At 36.8% G+C, this 20,706-nt stretch overlaps 2 protein-coding genes across 5 annotated transcripts; one reads left to right on the plus strand and one right to left on the minus strand.

Moving 5' to 3' along the window:
* Positions 1-331: 331 nt before the first annotated feature.
* Positions 332-4,615, minus strand: Vps36 (vacuolar protein sorting 36). 2 transcript variants are annotated; one of them, XM_074109772.1, is made up of 8 exons: positions 4,517-4,615; positions 4,193-4,325; positions 3,916-4,111; positions 2,975-3,333; positions 2,541-2,705; positions 2,170-2,270; positions 675-789; positions 332-590 (listed from the first exon to the last, which is right to left on the minus strand). In XM_074109772.1, the coding sequence occupies exons 2-8, from the start codon at positions 4,286-4,288 to the stop codon at positions 417-419; spliced, it is 1,206 nt and encodes a 401-aa protein (XP_073965873.1). In that variant the 5' UTR covers positions 4,289-4,325; positions 4,517-4,615; the 3' UTR covers positions 332-416. The 2 variants fall into 2 exon arrangements, with proteins under 2 accessions (XP_073965873.1, XP_073965865.1); XM_074109764.1 differs by lacking the exon at positions 4,517-4,615 and having other exon boundaries at positions 4,193-4,510.
* A 357-nt stretch (positions 4,616-4,972) lies between these two features.
* On the plus strand, positions 4,973-20,101 carry HisRS (histidine--tRNA ligase). 3 transcript variants are annotated; one of them, XM_074109903.1, is made up of 9 exons: positions 4,973-5,342; positions 5,463-5,744; positions 7,485-7,697; positions 8,423-8,644; positions 13,009-13,215; positions 13,594-13,888; positions 14,989-15,089; positions 16,715-16,897; positions 17,686-20,101. In XM_074109903.1, exons 1-9 carry the CDS (start codon positions 5,250-5,252, stop codon positions 17,914-17,916), a joined length of 1,827 nt encoding a protein of 608 aa, XP_073966004.1. In that variant the 5' UTR covers positions 4,973-5,249; the 3' UTR covers positions 17,917-20,101. The 3 variants fall into 3 exon arrangements, with proteins under 3 accessions (XP_073966004.1, XP_073966020.1, XP_073966012.1); XM_074109911.1 differs by lacking the exon at positions 5,463-5,744 and adding an exon at positions 5,934-6,109 and having other exon boundaries at positions 5,252-5,342; XM_074109919.1 differs by lacking the exon at positions 5,463-5,744 and having other exon boundaries at positions 4,986-5,342.
* Positions 20,102-20,706: the final 605 nt, after the last annotated feature.

The raw sequence follows: 20,706 nt of genomic DNA on the forward strand, positions 1-20,706 counted from the left end.
TCTAAGTACTTATTCTATTCTAAGATATTTTTGCATTTCTTTATAATTGGAAAAAGGTAAAAAAAAACTTTTCGATTTAGTTGGAAACAATATAACTAATATCATAGGATATAAGTAAAGGTACTCTGAGGTACACAACGTTTATTAATAATTATATGTTGCACTAGTATTTAAGATTGAGATACTATTTTACGAGATGGTTTACACAGGAGTGAAATGCATTAGATAATCGAGAATTATGGATAATGAATGTACTTAACTCAATCATAGTCCATAGTTTGAAGCTAAAAGCTTATTGTGAAACGAAAATGGCGGCTTAATAAATAAACAATACTTATTGATCTTTTATTTATATTCTTAATAAAAATAATTATTTGTAAATAACATAAATTTTATTTTTAATCACATGGTTATTGCTAGGAAGTTTCCCTCAGGAATAAATTGGGATAGAAAGCCAGTCCTTCTATGGATTCGTCTCGACACGCTAATCCGAGGCGTTCTGTGGTGTACAGCCGCTCTCTCGCTAGCAAAACGGAGACGTTAGCTATTTGAGAAAGCTTCACGGGCGTTAGGAAGCCATTTTCTTCAAGCTGAAAAGATAATAAAAACAATAGAGTATGTATCATATCATAGTCACATGTCTTTGAATAGTTAAATAATTTAAAGTGACATACCATAGCGCTTGTTGTTTTCGCCACCTCGTCATCTCTGTGACTGTTTAGCTGAAGCACACAAGCTCCGCTCGGAAACTTTCGGAGCGACATGGGAGCTCCAATAGTTTGTAGAAGCCTGAAAAAATAAAATTACATTAAAAATATACAATATATTATTATGTGCAACCCCTTTGTCGGCGTGATTATTATTATGTACAGTCGAACAAAGTGGAACCTTTTAATACTTATCGAAAATACAAACTGAAATATAGATGCATAGAAAAACCAGAAAAATAAGACAGCGCTGGGAATCGAACCCAGGTCCTCGGCATTCCGTGCCACGTGCTACACCACTGGACAGTGATACAGACACGAATTTCTCCTATGCACCACATATCTCAGCTTGTTTGTTTTCTTATTTAGTCACCTAAGCAGCGACACTAGCGACATCTATGCTGTAGCCCTCATCGAGAAACTTTCAGCACCCCATTGGAACTACCCTCTCACCCGGACAAGAGATGTCGTTATTAAGCAATCAAATTAAGATTGGCTTTTTGGAATCTTTTTCTCTTTTAATACTTAGTAAATTTCACTATGATTTCCGTCAGTTACACAGTTAATTCAGTTTGTTCGAGTGTACACCCATGCCGAATTGCATCTTCCTAGTACTAAGAGGCTCTGAGCTAAGCCACAGTCACAGGATGGACGGACAGACATAGTGAAACTACAAGCGTTCCGATTCAACCATTTTGACTATAGTATGGAACCCTTAAAAACGACATTTTGTCTATTAGCCATATGTTTGCTCAATGAAACGGCGCCCAGGTGTCCGACCAACTGGCCCACCGGTAAACCCGACCAACCATCCAATCTTGATCGTTTGCGTACGCCATTCATGACGCATGGTGCAATCTACCGTAACTATCATAAGTCACAATTCCTACGTTCCGAATTGGTTGGAAAAGTGTAAGAAATGATGTTCAGTCACCTGCATTAATATCTGCCACAGCAGAGCGTGCAAAAATATCTGACACGTCAAGTTATCTGGCGCTAGAAATAGAGTCTTATTATCAGATATTTATGCACGGTTTGTTGTGTCAGATATCAGATATTAATGCTTGTGACTGTACCATTTCTATTATTCCAATATTATTAGGTAAATAATCTTACACAGCGTGCGACATAAGTCCTCTAACACGACTTTTGCAGGTGGTAGGACCTTGTGCAAGGTCCGCCCGGATTGCTACCACCATCTTGCTCGCTAATCCTGCCGTGAAGCAGCAGTGCTTGCACTGTTGTGTTTCGGCGTGGAGAGTAAGACGGCCGGTGAAATTACTGGCACTTGAGGTATCCCATCTTAGGCCTTTAGGTTGGCAACGCATCTGCAATACCCCTGGTGTTGCAGATGTTTGTGGGCGGTGGTGATCTCTTACCATCAGGAGACCCACTTGCTCGTTTGCCATCCAGTAGAAAAAAAAAACGACTAGCGTCATTGAATGTATCAAAAATATCTTACTTGCAAGCATTTAACAAATCTTCCGGTGATATAAGCTCCAAGCCCCTTGCTCTATTCACTCGACACCATACGTCCGACAGAGACATTATGCCTCCACAATCCTGCAACAAAGTTGTCAATTGTTAATGCGGTTAGTTTATTTATGCCATTTTTTAAGTCCGTTACTGAAGTGTTTTTTATTCATATTATATTTAGCAAAAGGTTAAAAAAAGCTTGGAAAATTCTCAATTTGGCCTTTAACATAACAAGGACTGTGAAGAGAAAAAGTTTATTAGTCCTAAAGCTAATAACCAGATAATATCAATCAAGGATTTGAGCCATCTGTCAATGTTAATGGAAGTCAAGGAAAACACTGTAAAAACTTAAATTACCAATAACACGGCAACCATCATGTCAGAGATCTGTTGAGCCAATCCCATGTAGTAATCGGAGTCTGATCTGAAGGCATCTCTAGTCACAGGGTCGTCAATACCTAGGCTCATGAGGTACGCTTTGAATCTCACTGTGTCATCTTCTGATATATCACCTTGTTTTTCCTGTAAAAATAATATTTCAGCTTACAACAAAGCCAAAAGTACTTAATTAAATTAAACAATATGAAATACAATGCATTTTTTTCATTTTAGATATTGTGTTTCATAGTTACATTTACTGGTTATGATCTACATTAATCGCTAAATAGAAATAAAGTGAGTTTTCTTTTTCAATATGACTGACAAACAGACTGACATAGATCAATGCACAGCCCAAACCGCTGGGCCTAATTATAAATAGAAATTCAGCAAAAAAGTAATTTTATACCAACCCGAATCTTTGTAGAAATATTTTTTGATATGACAACCATATCTTTAGCTTTCTCCATAAGCTTAGTTAAGTCCTTGAAAGCAACTGTGATGCTTTGATCTGTTGCTCTATGCTGTTCCTCTATACTTCTTTCTATGCCTACGATTCCAGATCTGATTTTGGAATTGACCGGAGCAACAGAAGGCTTAGGACTAGCATTGGGGGTTGTAGCAGAGACTGGTGAAGGGAGGGATTGTTGTTCCCAAACCTTTGCACTCACTGCATCAGACAGTGCTTTGTAGAATGCAGAGTCTATGCCATCCTTAAATGATAGTTTTATGAAGTGATATGGACTGACTACTGCAGGCCCTGGTCTTTTGCCTGTAAACATAGTAAATGCAGTTGAATATTATTAGGTACCAAAATCTAAACAAAAATAAATACATTTAATGAGTAAATTAAGGCCTGAAAGGGCTTTTTAACTGTCTCCTTGCCAAGAAGAATACTGCTGGCTGTCAGGCACTTGGCTACCAAATGAAAAATTCAAAAGTCCAGAGTAAAACCTGATTACCTTCAAAAATCTAAAAAAAATTTTGAATTTACAGAATTTAAATTTTTTCATAAGTCATAAATCATACTGTACACTGAGAATTTCGATTTTCAGGGCTCATGCTCATGCATTGGTGCAATAGCAGTGATTTTTAAATTAGTCAATATGTATAAAGAAAATGATTTTCTGTTTTGTACCTTTTTAGTAAAAATATGTAAAAAATCTACTCTATTTTATTGAAAATCCTGAGATTTACAAGATCTTGACATAACCCAAAAAAGACATCCCAATACTTGGCAGAAAGTAATTTAAGGTAAAAATTGCCAGCAATTTAAATAAAAATGAGAAAATGTTTTATCATTATTAAAACATCTTTAACAAAACATAACATAGTTCTTGATTACGAAACTTACCAGGTAATGCAGGTCCTAAGTGCAATATTATTCTTTTCAATCCTCCGAGTCCAAATACTCCACTACTTTCTTCTTCTATGCAAAAAACATAGTACAAGTGCAGAGACAAGCAAGTCAGCCCTTTCGGTATGTCACCCGGCTTGCCCCATAATATTCTATGTGTTGTTAGCACCACTTCCCCATCCACAAACTGAGTCTGAAACATAATTGTTAGTTATGCCAATCTTCGTTATTATTTTGTACTAGAAATTTAATTAGTAAAGAACCTGGAACGTACCTTATCTTCTCCGTCGTATATTTTAACGTTCCTGTCTCTCTTAATATAATTCTCACCGTCAAATAAACGAGCTTCCATGTACTCGAACCTATCCATGTTTGTGCATTGGATTATTTTATATTATGTTGTTTTGCTGAACAAAAAAGTAAAAACTGAGTAATAAAGGCACCTCTACGAAATAAACCTACACTATTTTTATTTTACTACAAGCAAGTCCCTACATAGGAGTTCTTTTAAAAATGAATGAGGATAAATCCGAAAAATTATACAAATCCACGAGGACCACAACGAGGACAGCTGTAGGCGGCTGTATACTTATCGTACCGTTCCTCTCACTCTCGTATGAAATAATATTAGCATCAGCGGGACGGTATGGGGTATGATACTACTAGTAAGTAGTAACCCTCCCTACCCTAATGAATGAGTCAGAGTTGACAGTTAACTCAGTGACATGTGACATGTCCGAAATGTCAAATGTGAGTACGTTCGGGGACTTGCTATTAACGCTACAAACCGTCTGGTCACGTGACATTTAGCGATAAAGCTTCGGCAAAGACAGTGTTATTACCCGACTGCCCGAAGGAGGGTTATGTTTTTAGAGCGTATGTATGTATGTATGTATTTCGAGTTTCGTAGTAGCCCTGCTGCAGTTTTGTGATTTATTAAATTATTAATATTTATCAAGAATATTTTCTTTCTGTTTGATTTATTTAAACAAAAATAACAGCACGTTACGAACATCGATTTTCGAATTTTGTAGTAGCCTCCCCAGCTATGTTGCGATGTATGAAAGAAAATACTTCAGCTACCTGTAAAATCGCTACAAAATTAAATATCCATAATGTTTGAGCTCAAGCTATTTAAATATTGTCTTCAACCTCTAAATTTATAACCTCTTTTTTTCTGACTGAAGTTACGGTTACGTGTATTGCATAGTGAAATGAAAGGTACAAAAGCGAAAGGCTGACTGCAATTATTTTGTTATATTGCACTTAGAGATCTAGCCTTGACGGACGTTTTTGAATGAAAGAATATTCCCTGTGCCCCAGTTTTGAACATGGCAGATAATCAAGAATTACTGCTTCAGCAAATTAAAGAACAAGGTGAACTAGTACGTAAATTAAAAGCTGCAAAGGAATCGAGTGAAAAGGTAATTCTTAAAGTCCTTATATGTAATTTATTGCATTCCAACGAAGTCAAAACTATAACGTGTAATATTGCGTCATGCTTACGATTATTTAATAACATGAGTTTTGTATTTATTCTGTAGGCCTGTGTGTCCAACAAGGGCAGAGAGCAGTATGATCTCGATAATATTGACTCGCACTTTTCACGATACAGTTACATATGCGGCTTTAGACCTAGCAATTGCGATGTGATGCTTGCCAAAAGTTTGTCAAGTATAGATTTTTCTAAATACATTTATATCAAGAGGTGGTGGGACCATATGCGGAGTTACAACGCGACAGAAAAATCACAATTCCCTATACTTGAACCTCCTGATGTAATGACTCAAAAACCTAAGGGCAATAGTAAATCTCTTGAAACCCAGGTCTGTGACTGACTTATTCTTTCACTGTAAATATGAATCAACACAGTAGTTAATGTTTATTATGTTAGCATGAATTTTAAGTATTTTTGGGCCTCCACATATGGTTCCTATGTCACCACAAATTTAAAAATAATTTCTATGCAAATTTTAAACATTCTGTATTTCTTTTGTTTCCGGTCAAATTAATAGTAAACCTGTGGTGGCAAGGAACTGTAGTGGATTTTGGGTTTTTTGATTGAAAATAAAACCAATCAAGCATGTCATTGCGAGCACTAAGGCTTGTAAAATTCCATAAGTCTGTGTTGCGGTTGCACAATAGAAACGGTGTACTTGCCAAAAGTATTACTACAACATCTTGTTGCAAGGTATTGGAAAGCTAGTAATTGCTTTAATTATTAAAAATCTCTTGTAATGCTGTATGTTTTAGTACCAATAAAAGAGCTTAATAAAATAGTATAATTTTATTGGTAAGTTTATAATTGCAATATTGCAGTACAGTTACCTGCATTAATATCTATCTGCCACAGCAGAGCATGCAAAAGTATCTAACATGTCTTATGCTAAATCTTTCACTATCCATTCTGTCAAGCTGTGGAACGATTTACCCTTGTCTCTAAGGGAATCTTCATTGGTGGCCTCATTCAGGGAGAGGTTGAAGAAAAAGTGGCTTAACACGCACTTGAGGCGAGACTGTGTCCGCTTTTGTAAATGTTTTGTTTTTATTTTGAATTTAATGTCTATAATTTTGTATTCATTTTCCTTTTCTTTTGAGTATTTCGGTTTTCCTTTTTACCGCATGTAATTTGAACTGTTTGCCAATCTTCTTCTTAATAAATTGTCTTCTCTTAACTAGGTTAGCTGGAAGAGATCCCTTTTTAGGGATAAGCTCTCCTTGCTGTGTATTTGTATTTATTTTTATTTTATTTTTATGTGCAATAAAGAGTTAACATATATGTCCTATCGGCCCAAGAAATAGAGTTGTATCATTATATTTATGCACACTTTGTTGTGTCAGATATTGATCCTGGTGACTGCACATAAAATAATTGCATCATTGTTGTATATTGCTGACTGCTTAATTAGATCTTTTTAGAAGTTGAATTTCTATAAAGCTTGTTTTATTTTTTATTTATATTATGAGGAGCTGAAAAAAATGTGGACAGTATTAAATGGTAGTTATCTATATAAAACAACCAACTGAGAAATTTCTATTATGAAACAAAAATTATAATCAATTTAATGGTTAAATACAAATTTTAACTACCTGTGTTAATTGTCCAACTTTTTGAACTCAATCATCATAGTAGGTACATGTAGAAAATAATACTTATAGCATAAGATATTCATTCCCACTTATTACATAATTAAGCAATGTTTCCTATCCAATCAGTATTTCTCCAGTTCAGGTTTTATTAGACTTTTTTTTTCCTGATGGTAAGAGACCACCACCGCCCAAAGACACCTGTAACACCAGGGGGATTGCAGATGCGTTGCCAACCTAGAGGCCCAAGATGGGATACCTCAAGTGCCAGTACTTTCACCGGCTGTCTTACTCTCCAAGCCGAAACACACCAGTGCAAGCACTGCTGCTTCACGGCAGGATTACCAAGCAAGATGGTGGTAGCAATCCGGGCGGACCTTGCACAAGGTCCTACCACCTGTAAAATGGAGAATTAAAAATAAACATAAACTAAAATTATCCGTATATTAGCCTTAATAATATTCAAAACTATTTCACAGGTAAAAGAAGAAGTAGCTAAGCTTTTAGCTCTCAAGTCCCAGCTAACTCCAGAAGATGCTGCCCCTCAGAAGTTCACCCTCAAAACACCAAAGGGTACTCGGGACTATAACCCACAGCAAATGACCATCAGAAATGATGTGCTGGAGAAAATTATCACAGTGTTTAAGAGGCACGGAGCTGAGTGTATTGATACTCCAGTTTTCGAGTTAAAGGTTTGAATTAATTGGCTGGTTTAAAATTTTAATCATATCGGCCATAGGATGTCCACTGTTAGACATAGGCCTCTCCCATATACCCCAAGTTGTTTTGGTTGGAAGCACTACTGTGAAACCGCGGTTTAACAAGGTCATCCATTCATCTTGTTGAAGGTTGTTGAATATCATTGTTGTAAATGTAGTAATATAAAAAAAAGCTGTTTATTATAAACCAGAATAGCATTACAGAGTTTCATAATTACTTAGTAATTAATGATCCAAAATGAATTGAAATTTTTATTTGCGCTCTTGCTTAAACTTCAACTGCATTTTATTTTATAAATCAGTGCATATGCACTCTAAAAATGTCAATCTTAAAACAACAAACTTATTATCATCATGTAAGATATGACCCTTGTTTTTGTAATAATTACCTGTGTTGTTAGGGAGAAATATCACATTCATTCAGTTAGAAAATACCTATTTTTGCTGACCTTGTGATAGAACCAAGATTTTTAAATTTTTTTGGTTTAAAATTTTATGCACTTTTGGATTTCTCTCAGAGTTAACGTTATTTCAATAAATTTTAGTATTTAAAATTTAAATTTAGTATGTAAGAGGACTATGTCTAACATTCAACGTCTTACAGCTGACCTGGGTAGATGATGGAACTTTGGTGATCCAACAAATTTAGAATAGTGGTCTCTGAGTCATTGTTATTTATCCTGTTCTATAATTTGCAGGAAGTATTAACTGGCAAGTATGGTGAAGATTCAAAACTGATCTATGACCTGAAAGACCAGGGAGGTGAGATCCTGTCACTGAGGTATGACTTAACGGTGCCACTGGCCCGTTACTTGGCGATGAGCAAGATAAACACTCTGAAACGTTACCACATAGCCAAGGTCTATCGGAGAGACAACCCAGCGATGACTAGAGGGAGATACAGAGAGTTTTATCAATGTGTAAGTATACTTCCTAATACAAATTTTATAATTATTGTCCTTGTCAAGATGTATGTATAGCATAATGGTTGTACAAGGCAAAAAAAATATTATAACTGTACAGTTTAGTACATTTAAAATTCATACATTTTCAAAATGACAATGACACATTGGTACTAGTGCTTAGTAAGAAATGTGAAATCTGTAACAGTTCCTACAAATGTGCAGCACTAATATTAAATAATAATGGCGAGAGAGTGCACAGCCTTGCTGCATATAAATGTTGGACAGTGCACTTTCTTGCTTACTGATTTTATAGGTTTAAACTTAGCATTTCATTGTAGCTGAGTTTGATTTAAATTGAAAAACAAATACACATAAAATTAGGTCATTTTAGATTGTCCGCAACATTTGTAATAATCGTAATATCCGTGATATTTATGTTCATCTTAATAGAATGGAACTCCAATAAAGTCATAATAGATAATTTAATATATTTAGGCATCTACTGGAATTTGTATTCTGGCTATATACTACGAAGTGCAAAATTCTAACTTCGTATCTTGTCATCCCGCTGACGCTTATAGTAGTATTGAATACGAGAGTGAGAGGGACGGTACGATACGAACATCGATTTTCGAATTTCGCAGTAGCCTCCCCTGTCTTTTTAAGTTATGCAATCGTTCCTTTTGAAGGCACTATCGTGCTATCACTAGCTGAAACCCACTTCGGGTTTCACCTAGTGATAGTGCCTTCAAAAGGGTTACGAGGCGAGGACCATACATTTTGGAAATCCCCTGACCAGCCAAATAAGTGATCTATAATTTGTTTTTCATCACACTTGCTCGTAAACAGTGTCGTAACATGCAGGCTACCTTGGTTGCAACCCCCCAAATAAAACCCTCGACCTTTATGTGCTTCTCATGAAACCCGTGGTCGGTAAATGAGTCATTGCCCGTACTAATTTTGTTGTCATGAAGCCCAAGGTCGGTAAATGAGTGTGATACTGCATGGCGTGCAGGAGCGCGTCGCGCGCACGTCGGGCGCATGGTCAGGCTGGGGTAGGGCGGCGGGGAGCTGGCGCTGCCAAGAGCGTAGACAGCGGTATCGGCATTTTTTGAAAAAATATTAGTTTTTCTTTTACAAATATACAATTTTACTCGCAAATGTGATGAAAAACATTGTATGTCGCACGGGCGGTACTAGAATTACGAACATCGACTCATTAAAGCCAGAAGCTCAAAAAAACTCAAACTCAAAGAAGCTCAGTCTTCGACTTCGGGCTTCTAATAGACTTCGTTCGTAATTCCTTGTTTACCGCCCTTAAGACACAATGTACTAAAACAACCACACGACGTCCCATCGTCGTAATTGTTTTATGATATACAAACGATAATCAACGTTAGGATGTTAGACCACATATTTGACTGATGGTACAAGTTTATTTGGCACTAGCTTTTGCCCGCGGCTTCGCTCGCGCAGAATGGGTATGTAGCTTAAACATTTTTTGATCCCACGGGAACCATACATTATTTCGTGATAAAAAGTAGCCTATGTGTTAATCCGCGGTATATATATTACCTGTATGCCAAATTTCATGCAAATCCGTTCAGTAGTTTTTGCGTGAAAGAGTAAGAAATATCCAAACATCCATCCATACAAACTTTCGCGTTTATAATATTAGTAAGATAACGACGTGATTTTTTTAAGTTGAGTCATCTTAACTCCTTAAGGGTCAAAGACTGGGACCAAGGGCTTTTATTTACTTGATTTTAGTTTTTAAAGTTTACGTAGATGATCCTTAAAGGTAACACCATAAGAAGTCAACATAAGTTGTTTAGATTTAGAAAGTAGGACTGGATATTACGCGTGCTATGAAGTCGGTCAGACCTAGTAATGTATGTAGATGAATGTTGCAAGCGTAACAGTGAACTGAACAAGTTGACTCGGTTAAGGTCATAGATTAGAGCGAATTGGAATATGCGGTCATTGGTCATTATCACAATCGGCTGTTAATTACGTATGTATGAATTGATACAAGTTAATGTATCAATAGATTATAATTTATGCAGCGTGGAAATGATTACCACAAGGATTACGGCATTGAACATAAAATACGGAATAATTATTGCGAACAAAACTAGGTCCTGCCTTCACAAAGTTGTATTGTATTGTATTGTAAAACTCTTTATTGTACATAAAAACACATGAAAATAACAGAACACAGGATAATAAGATGTACAAAGGCGAACTTATCCCTAAAGTTTTTTGTACCTTTTTTCAAATTTCGACTTGATTGAGAATGATCTTATACTTGGGTCCCGTGCTTGGGTCGATCAACGTTTTCTCGTCACTCGTTGCTATAGTTACGGTCTTTTTGTGGTATCTGGGGGCACGGTAGTGAGTGCCCCCGCCACGTCGAGCGCGAAGCAAACACTGCCGTACCATCCTTTACTGGAACCATTTCGCCGCATTTTCAGGCCCCTATTTGAGAACCTCTGGATAAGACCAGAACGCAGAAATTTTCGTCATCCAGTAAGCTATAATCACATACTTAAAATCCAAAATTTCAAGTCTGTAGGTCATTTAGTTCCGAAGTTAAGCGAAAGCAAAGTTTCGCATTTATGACACTCACTCACTCACTAACTCATGATCATCAAAATAAAACTAGTACTTCCCATAAACTCAGAGAGCTGAAATTTGGTACAGAGTTAAGGTTTAATGGTCACATAAAGGGAAAACTATAAAAACTGGGATAATCGAAGATCTGGAGTACATGGTGACCCTGATTAGAAAACACAAGAGTTCAACCAAACTATTAGAGATCGACATACCGCCTTTACAAAAAATATTCAACTTGGTGGGCCGCTTTATTTGATAATAAGTAATAAGCCCACGTTTCTACAAAAAGAATTGAAATCCCACCAAAATATTCTGTAAAAAACTAGCCAAGTCTCGATGGAGCTGCTTGTTTATCTCTAAAAAGTAATAAAATGTAGACAAAGTCGTGCCAAGTCTAGGGTTCCTTACTGCGATTTCTTTATTATTATAGTTAATGTTGTGTGACTTGGCCGTTGACTTGTACCCACTAACGTATAAAGAATGTTTATATTGTCCGCGTATTGAGTCTCAACATTTACTGGATAAGACTTAAGACTCAACATTCTTTATACGTGACGGTACAAGTCAACGGCCAAGTCACACAACATTAACTATAATAATAAAGAAATCGCAGTAAGGAACCTTAGACTTGGCACGACTTTGTCTAGATTTCATTACTTTTTAGAGATAAACAAGCAGCTCCATAGAGACTTGGCTAGTTTTTTACAGAATGTTTTTGGTGGGATTTAATATGCCCCTTCTATAATTGGTCATCTAAAATAAGCATTTCTTCTATTGAACTCGATAAACAGAAAGCGGTGCGTTTGTTAGCCGCTTGGACTCTAAATAAATTCGTTTCTATATCACTTTGTCGAATAAAGCTCCTAAAAAGCCATCCGTTACTGTGCAGATTATATTATTTTTAAAAGGAGAGTCAGAATTCGGCAAAAGACCGGGAAAAACTATTAACCCTTAATAAGGCCCCATTTATTGGAGCATACTACCACAGAATCAAAAGCAGCTATTGAATACATACTTGGCAAAGGATATTTTTAAAGCTAGTAGTATTTACAATAGTTTCAATATGTATTGTAACTTATTACTAAAACAATAAGGTTGAATTTCCAAATCAATGCATCGTTAAATCGCCTCTACCTTATTAAGGGTTAAACTATGCTTAGCCTCGTGCGTGTCTGCGTAGCTCAACTAGTTTGGTTGCACTTGTGAGCTTGTAGCACAGGGCAAAGCGTAGTTTATCAATCTCACTTTACCGTTTGTAGAACTCCGTCATCATCTTATTAGATGTTGATCATACCTACCGTCCCTCAGGATATATAATTCCGGTAGTTGTTCGTCGTCATGACTTCGTCAGCAATTGCACAGATAAAAAAAACCCGCAGTTTCTTCAAAAGGTCCCCGAAGCGAAGCCAGTTCACCGACGCAAACAAATCCACATCGGGTCTTGTTAGGACCTAATAGAACCGCCCGTATAGCACCTTGCTCTTCCGTCAACAACACAACATCCTTGTGGTCTTCAGTGCTAAACATCTTATGCCTACACCAGTCTCGATATTAATATTATTACTTAGCCTATGTTTCGGCCCCATTGTAGCATTGCTGAGCAAAGGTCCCCCCTCTTAACCTGCACATCTGCTTACCCAGGGCTATATTCGGCTACCTGCTCAGTTCCGCGTCCAGGTCGTTTCGCCATCTCCGCCTCGGTCTGTCTTGCAGAGTCATCATCTTTTCAAGTAAAAACTAAAACATTACTACAACTGTTTTAGGATTTTGACATCGCCGGCCAATACGACCTGATGGTGCCTGACGCTGAATGCCTAAAAGTAGTCTCAGAGATTCTAGACGCACTGAAGATTGGGGATTATGTCCTGAAAGTGAACCACAGGCGGTTACTCGACGGAATGTTCGAGGCGTGTGGAGTACCGGCCGACAATTTCCGGGCTACCTGCTCTACTGTGGACAAGTTAGACAAGGTTAGTATCAGTGCGTTTACAGATTGCCGACTAAAGTAGTTTGCGTGCGTGGCCGGGCCGCTACAGAGATAGATTCGCCTCTTCCTAACGTCGGTGTCTGAAGGAGATGCCATAATTTCAGCAAACCTTTTTAATTAAATAATAAATAAATAAGTTTTAAGATTGTAAGTTGTAAGTGGGTAAATGCTGAATGAATTTTGAGCTTGTGTATTGATGGTTGTGCCATCATGATTGTTTTGTGTTCAAAGTAAATATATACGGTTTGTCATACAAGAATAATTTGTTGCGATGCATCTTAATGTATGGACCGATATGATGATGTCGTCTACATAGAAAAGAGTTTAATCTATCCTCATGTTTTTTTTTTATCATTTTCAGTCCCCATGGGAAGAAGTACGAACGGAAATGATAAACGAAAAAGGTGTTAGCCCGGAAGCCGCAGACAGAATAGGGGAGTATGTGAGACTAAACGGTGGCACTGAGCTAGCAGAGAAACTCCTGAAAGATGAAAAACTATCGAAGACTAAAGCAGCCGTTGAAGGTCTAGAAGGCATTAAGCTGTTGCTTCACTATTGTGAACTCCTCGGCATCAAAGACAAGATACTGTTTGATTTGAGTTTAGCGCGAGGGTTGGATTATTATACCGGAGTTATTTATGAAGCTGTTTTAACCCGTAAGTATTGTCGTTCTAAAGTGTTTGGTAATCAAACTCATGGATGTTTGTACGCGCCTGATGTGGGTAGAGTTGTAGCACATATTTTATGTAGTTCCTAATACATATTTTTATATTTGCGTTCTTCCTACTATGCAGTTCAACAACATCAAAAAGAAAACGGTTCTTTGTTAAATTCAATGTAACTAATTAACTAATAAATAATTTAAGAATTATCACTTTTTGCTAACAATTTCCGTAATCGTTGTCGTTACATAGTTAGACGTTCGAACTTGCGTGTAAAATTCACAATGGAATTGATTACAGCTTGCCTATTACATTACAATCGCTGTGTAATTAAATTTGATGGGAAAGGGATGTAAATTTAAATTTTCTTGTGTTAATAGGGCTTTTATCGAACTACACACAACGGAGTACTTAGCGAAATATTTATTTATTTAAACAACAGCACAACTTAAAGCTTACAAGAATAACATGCGAGTGTCTACAACACGATTACAATATATGGGTGGGTATGAATGGGTGGATTAATATAATGGTCGCGGACACCGAATAAAGTCAATGAATATAACTGACATCGCCATTCAATGATTGTATATGTTTTTATTAGCTGTCAAAACGCGAACCCTCATAGATTTTGTATGATATTGACAATGCTGAATGTGACGTCATTTGTAACTCAACTCATTTGAGTAATTATTAATTTACTAGCATTTGCCCGTACCCGTGCGTGGAATTCGGTTATCGCGCGCTGTGTCGCGGGAACTGCATTTTTCCGGGATAAAAAGTAGCCTATGTCACTCTCTGGCCCATAAACTATCTCTATGATCGACGTTTCGACTTGAAAGACGGAAAAACATACAAACACACACTTTCACATTAATAATATTAAGTATGGATGTATCTCAAAATTACCAAAAGTAACATTTTACTGTTGATTGAAAATTAATGTTATTACTCCGTGCCTCTGTGAGTGGGGCGTGTAAAAGCCGGAGGCAGTAATGATGATGAGGATGTCAAATACCCTACTGACTACCACATTGTTCGTTTATTTGTGTGTTAATTTATTATATTAACTGATATTTGTGTTCTTATTTCAGAACCTATTAAAGTCGGCAACGAAGAGCAGACAGTTGGTTCCATTGCTGGCGGTGGACGATATGACAATCTCGTTGGGATGTTTGATTCCAAAAATAAACAGGTATGTATGTTGGTATGTTGATAACTGTCTACCACATCGGTTCTGTTCTGATCTTTGGAGTAAATACCACAGAACTAAATTGTGGATTAAATTGTATTTTGTGAGGGATAACGAACAATATGCTATCGTCAATGTAAACGCAACAGAAGAGTCGCACCAGTTGTTGTTGTGGGTGATGACAAATAGGGAAATTTATCTATTTTTTTCGTTTTTTTAATTTTTTTAACAATTCATGCATATCGTAGCACACCAGACAAAAGGGAAAAAGATGAAGTCTGATAGTTATCAATAACAGAACGTTTTTGAAGAGCGCTATTAGATCTTCGCAAATATTATATAGCTACGAGTATATATATATATATATATACTAACCTATCTGCAGGTTTTAGGGATAAGTTTAAAAAAGGCTAAGAAACTGGACTTGGCTAAGAAACTGAACTTTGGACTTCAACTTAGTCCATGTGGATTACACTTTGCATCATTATATCTAGTTCTAGGGGATTTACTAGACGGAATAAGGTGAAGACGTATCTTGCGGTCAGTTTTTAACCTACGAGTAAAGCTAACAAATTAAGAAATTCCCATCACAATATGTGCTGTAATTTTATTTAATATTTCAATAACCTCCACGTGAAATTTATTGACACGAGTTTGACAGATGCAAACAAAAAAAAATAATCAGATGACATACCAGTATATATATTTTCTATGGGACTTCACCAGCTATCAATTTTAATGAGCTTCCGAAATATTCAAATATCAGAGTTTTTTTAATGCCCGACACAAAAAGAGGGGTGTTATAAGTTAAACGCCCATGTCTGCCTGTCTGTTTGTCTGTCTGTGACATCGTAACTCGCAAACGAACGGACTTCGATGCGGTTTTTTACGTGAAAACGAGTCACCTTGCGATATTTTTAGCTATATATGTTTCAGCCCTTTTTAAGATAATGAAATTTGAAATGACAACGTCGGGGGTTTCCAACTTTTCTCAGTTAGGTTATAGTATAAGTTATTAGAGTAAATCGTCAATTACTGGCCACCGTTCAATAACTGGCCACCTTACACTAAAAATGACTTCTAGTCACCTTTGAACAAAGTAAATTTTTAGTATAGGGTGTCAATTACTGAGCACCCGTCAATACCTTGGCCACCTTTACCTGGGCATCTTAAAGGTGCGGCCTCATGTAGCCGCTTGACGCTCATTTGCAGCGACAAGTCTGTTCACGTGACATATATGTTGAGCTTTATCGCTGGAAAAAACCTGTTCAATTTCGGAAAAACAGTGTTATTTTTTGTGTTCATTCACACCAATTTATTTTATTTGGACCATTGCCACGACTGCCACTAAAGGAGGTAAAAAAATCAGCTTCCAAGACCAAGATCATTCCTGCAAGCAGCCATCTTCACGCTGCTGTTCGACGCGGCGACTTGACGCTGCTTTTTTGAGTCGCGGGCAATTCAAAACAGGGTCATGTGACTAGATTTATCGCTGCAAACGAGCGATGAGTGGCTGCAGGAGGTTGCAGCCTTATATTAAAATTAATTCTGGTCACCTATAAATAGAATTAATTTTTAGTATAAGGTGGCCAGTAATTGAAGATATACCCTACATAATGTATTTCCAGGTTCCCTGCGTGGGCGTGAGTATCGGCGTGGAGCGCATATTCTCCGTGATGGAGGCGCGGGTGGCGGCCGGTGACATGCGTGTACGCACATCTGACGTCGAAGTTTACGTTGCGTCCGCGCAGAAGAACTTCCTCGATGAACGTATGAAGATATGCGCTGAGCTGTGGAACGCGGGGATCAAGGTATTCAATCTGATTAGTTGACTAATAGTTATTATAGTAAAACTAGAATGTGTTTAAAAGGTCACTCTGGGTTGTAGACACCGTCCGCTACCCTGGCTTAATTGGCATCCTAAAGCCATATTGAATAGAAAGAATGAAAGAAAAAATATATTTCGTCCATCCCACAGAACATTGACACAATTGCTTTGTGACGATTACATAATTCTATATAATTAAAATTTGTCAAACATGCATTTTTGTGGTAGTTTGTAGCCCCTTCTATAATTTGTCATCTAATAAGCATGTTAGTATAATGTGACACAACATTTCTTCTATTAAACTGTACTACTTTTGTTCCCTCGCTGACGGGGCAAGAAATAGTTGATCCACCCAATTAATTAAATGAGTCAGCGCGATTTCGGCGCTGTTTGGCGGTCTTAGGGGCACTTGCAGGCTTTTTAATATAGGTTTATGTGGTCTTAAGTCCCGTCAGAGCCATACAAGAACTGTCAGTTTAAGCCTTAAATCTAGATTTTTTATAAAAGCCTACAAGACGTCCTTACTCTGATACGACATCATAAGATTAAACTTGAGTTTACATTTCAACATCATCATCATCAACCGGAAGACGTCCATTGTGACGAAGGCCTCCCCCTTATAACACCACAATGAACGACAACTCACCACTTGTATCCACCGGTTGCCCGCAACTCTCTCGATGTCGTCAGTCCACCTACTGGGAGGCCTGCCAACGCTTCGTCTTCCGGTCTTTATATTGTAATAATAATGTTGTAAAATATGTTTTCCAGACCGAGCAATCCTACAAAAAGAACCCTAAAATGCTGAACCAACTCCAACATTGCGAAGAAACTGGAATACCCCTAGCAGTGGTCTTAGGGGACTCTGAACTCAAACGAGGCGTCGTCAAAATAAGGAATATCGCTTCTCGAGAGGAAAACGAGATACCTAGAGAAAAGCTAGTAGAAGAACTGATTGCCCGGATAGCTGCCTTGAATACCAATATGAATGGAAATAAATAATGCTAGTTTTGTTATCCGCTTTTTTATGTTACTCGGAATTAAATCAATCGTTTTTAGCTTGAATCACGGATATAATGGTGTTATTGTGTTGTGACCTTTCAAGGACAGAACAGATGCATAGCGTAATGATTACTACTACTGGTCACTCTTTTTGTTTACCCGCAATCGGCCAAGTCCTCAGGCTTGTATTGTATATCACGCGGACTCAACATCGCATTCACCGTCTCTTTCTAGCTTCAACCTAAAGGGAAAGTAGTGAATGCGATTGTGGTTCCGAGTGCGTTAGACAGTTACTCGCTGAAGGTTTGACGGTGGAGCTTGCGAATTAGTAGTTGCCTTTTCTAGATGACAAAGTTGCCTTATTTATGTTATTGTTACGCTATGATAGATCACATACGCAGTAAATCGTTATTTATAACGGTATCTTAGGGGATAATGTTCTGTGAGTCTAAGGCAGACGGAAAAACAAGCAATGAGCAAATGTTGTAATGTTTGTAAATTGTATAATACTATTGCCATGTAGTATCGTGTTTTACCGCACAGAGTGAACGCTTTATTCGTAAAAAGTTACTGAAGATCTGTTATAACAAAGCGTGTTTTATCTTTGTCTGACAAAAGCAAGTGTTAAAGGGAAAGATGAAGACAAACGAATGTTTAGTTAACATAAGCTTAACAAGCGTTTATGAAGGTGAGACGTTGTCACTCGAAGACATCTTGTTTTATATATTTTTTAGGTTTAGACGGACGCGCGTGAGGTCATAGTTTGTTTTCTGTCTGCCCTAGAATTAATATTAGTGATGAGAGGAATTGTAATAGGTCTTACCAGCATCTCTTTCACGCTAGTCCAGTTTGAATGAGACGCAAATAACGACAAAGCAGGTTGGTTTACATTCACAACAAGGAACTGAGGGTACGCTTTCTAACCAATCACATGTGTTTAGTTAAAATTGACATCTTTCTCCGATTCTTTTGTAGTGAGATAATGTAATGTAGCAACACGACCTATTACAATGCTTTTTTTCGACGACGAAAATGGGGTTTAGGAAATAAGCTGTTTAACAGAATTTATTTCTCTCAAAATTTATTATTATTACAACATAGTAGAGTTCAGTACGCTAGCGGATTGGAAACTTGAAACTAATTACCACATCCGGGACTTATAACGCTTACAAATGAGTAATAATTACTCCTTTAGAAGCGTGCAAACTTTATTTTCTCAAAAATGTCCGTAAAAGTTGACATTATTCTTTACATATCAGAAGGTGAAGTGCATAGTTTATGGTCAGCGAAAAATTAAAAAGTTAAAAAGATTGCAGGCGCGCTAGCTCGACAATAATGAAAAGTTAAAAAGGCCATGGAAATGTTGGCACAAATCGTTGGAATAAAATTAAATTTTATAATATATTTTGAGAAAAAGTTTATTCTATTTCAGAATTATTCACCATTTTTGAGAAAAGCTTTATATTAGTCTCGGCTGGAATAGCAATTGCTGGCTTCGTATTAGTACTCATACTCAGCCAGCAATTGCCTACTTTCAGGCTACGACAATAATCTACTATTCTAAGCTTATGTACAAACGAGTAATAATTACTCGTTTGTAAGTGTTATAAGTGAGAATCACATAAGTTTTTGGAACCTTGAACTTACATATTCTGTATTCCTTTTTACACCAGTACGCGAGATAGTGTTTAATATACATTTCCATATTTTAATCTTGTTTGAACGTGAGTTGTGTTATGTTATTCTTATATTGCCCTTTTATTTATCGAAGCAATACTAAATAACCAACGCAGTGTACTTATTTATTTAGCACATGGGTATTAATTGTTACTTAGCACTTTCTTTTTCATTTTGGTACACTTGAAGTTAACCTATACCTACCTAATTTGTGGTTTCATTTAGCAACATTTAATTGTTTGATGATGGGATGTGAAATTTTTTACATGCCTCAATAAATTAAAAAAAAATGCATATCTTGCATTTAAGACTCATGACAGCATTTATGAATGTTATTTATAATTATAACTGAGTTACTTAGATTCGCATTTCTAGAAATCAACATCTTTTTTTCTTAAATTATCTGTTACATTTTTTAGTTTTTAGATAGATAAAAAAAACATAGTTACTGCAACCGCAATAGTATTTTGTATATGTGCGAATTAAAAATAAACAGGTTTTAATTTTTTCATTGTGTTTTTGTCATTTCAAACTACGAAACCTATAGCTTAGTGTCGTAGCTTAGCTTATCGTAGGTTGGGACTTTATTAAAATATAGCCTTTTGAAAGTTTTGGAATTGGGAACACAGTGAAAACTTTTCAAAATAAACGAAGTAAAATAAGATTGGTTTTTTGGAATCTTTTTGTATTTTTTATTTCACTTCCAAATTTTTACTTTTACGGTAGCACGCGGTACGGAATACCGAGGACCTGGGTTCGATTCCCAGTGCTGGTCTTATTTTTCTGGTTTTTCTGTGCATCTATATTTCAGTTCGTATTTTCAATTGAAGTAAAATAACTTCATTGTGGTATTGCTTACCTATATTTATTTAGAGTTTCAAGAAAATCGTGTAGGTATGTACTTAGTTACTTAATGGCAAGATTTGCAGGATCGAGGTAACGATTTACCTGAATAACTTTCTGAATACCTACCTCATAAGTTTGGTAGGTATTCTGAAAAAGTTATTCAGTAAAGCTAATAATATACTCAGCGGCACAAAATTTGGCCCACCGTTCATACCAAATTACCGATTCTGCATACATTTGAGGGCCAGATTTTGTATTCAGTAAAGT

Source organism: Choristoneura fumiferana, chromosome 2 (assembly GCF_025370935.1).
Source record: "Choristoneura fumiferana chromosome 2, NRCan_CFum_1, whole genome shotgun sequence".
NCBI lineage: Eukaryota > Metazoa > Arthropoda > Insecta > Lepidoptera > Tortricidae > Choristoneura > Choristoneura fumiferana.

Coding starts and splice junctions, on each gene's coding strand:
- Vps36 (XM_074109772.1), bottom strand. CDS start 4,288: ATGGATAGGTTCGAGTACATGGAAGCTCGTTTATTTGACGGTGAGAAT. Junction 2,706..2,974: donor ATATTTCTACAAAGATTCGG/GTTGGTATAAAA, acceptor TTATTTTTACAG/GAAAAACAAGGTGATATATC. Junction 2,271..2,540: donor TGATGGTTGCCGTGTTATTG/GTAATTTAAGTT, acceptor ACTTTGTTGCAG/GATTGTGGAGGCATAATGTC.
- HisRS (XM_074109903.1), top strand. CDS start 5,250: ATGGCAGATAATCAAGAATTACTGCTTCAGCAAATTAAAGAACAAGGT. Junction 15,090..16,714: donor TTGATTCCAAAAATAAACAG/GTATGTATGTTG, acceptor ATGTATTTCCAG/GTTCCCTGCGTGGGCGTGAG. Junction 16,898..17,685: donor TGTGGAACGCGGGGATCAAG/GTATTCAATCTG, acceptor TATGTTTTCCAG/ACCGAGCAATCCTACAAAAA.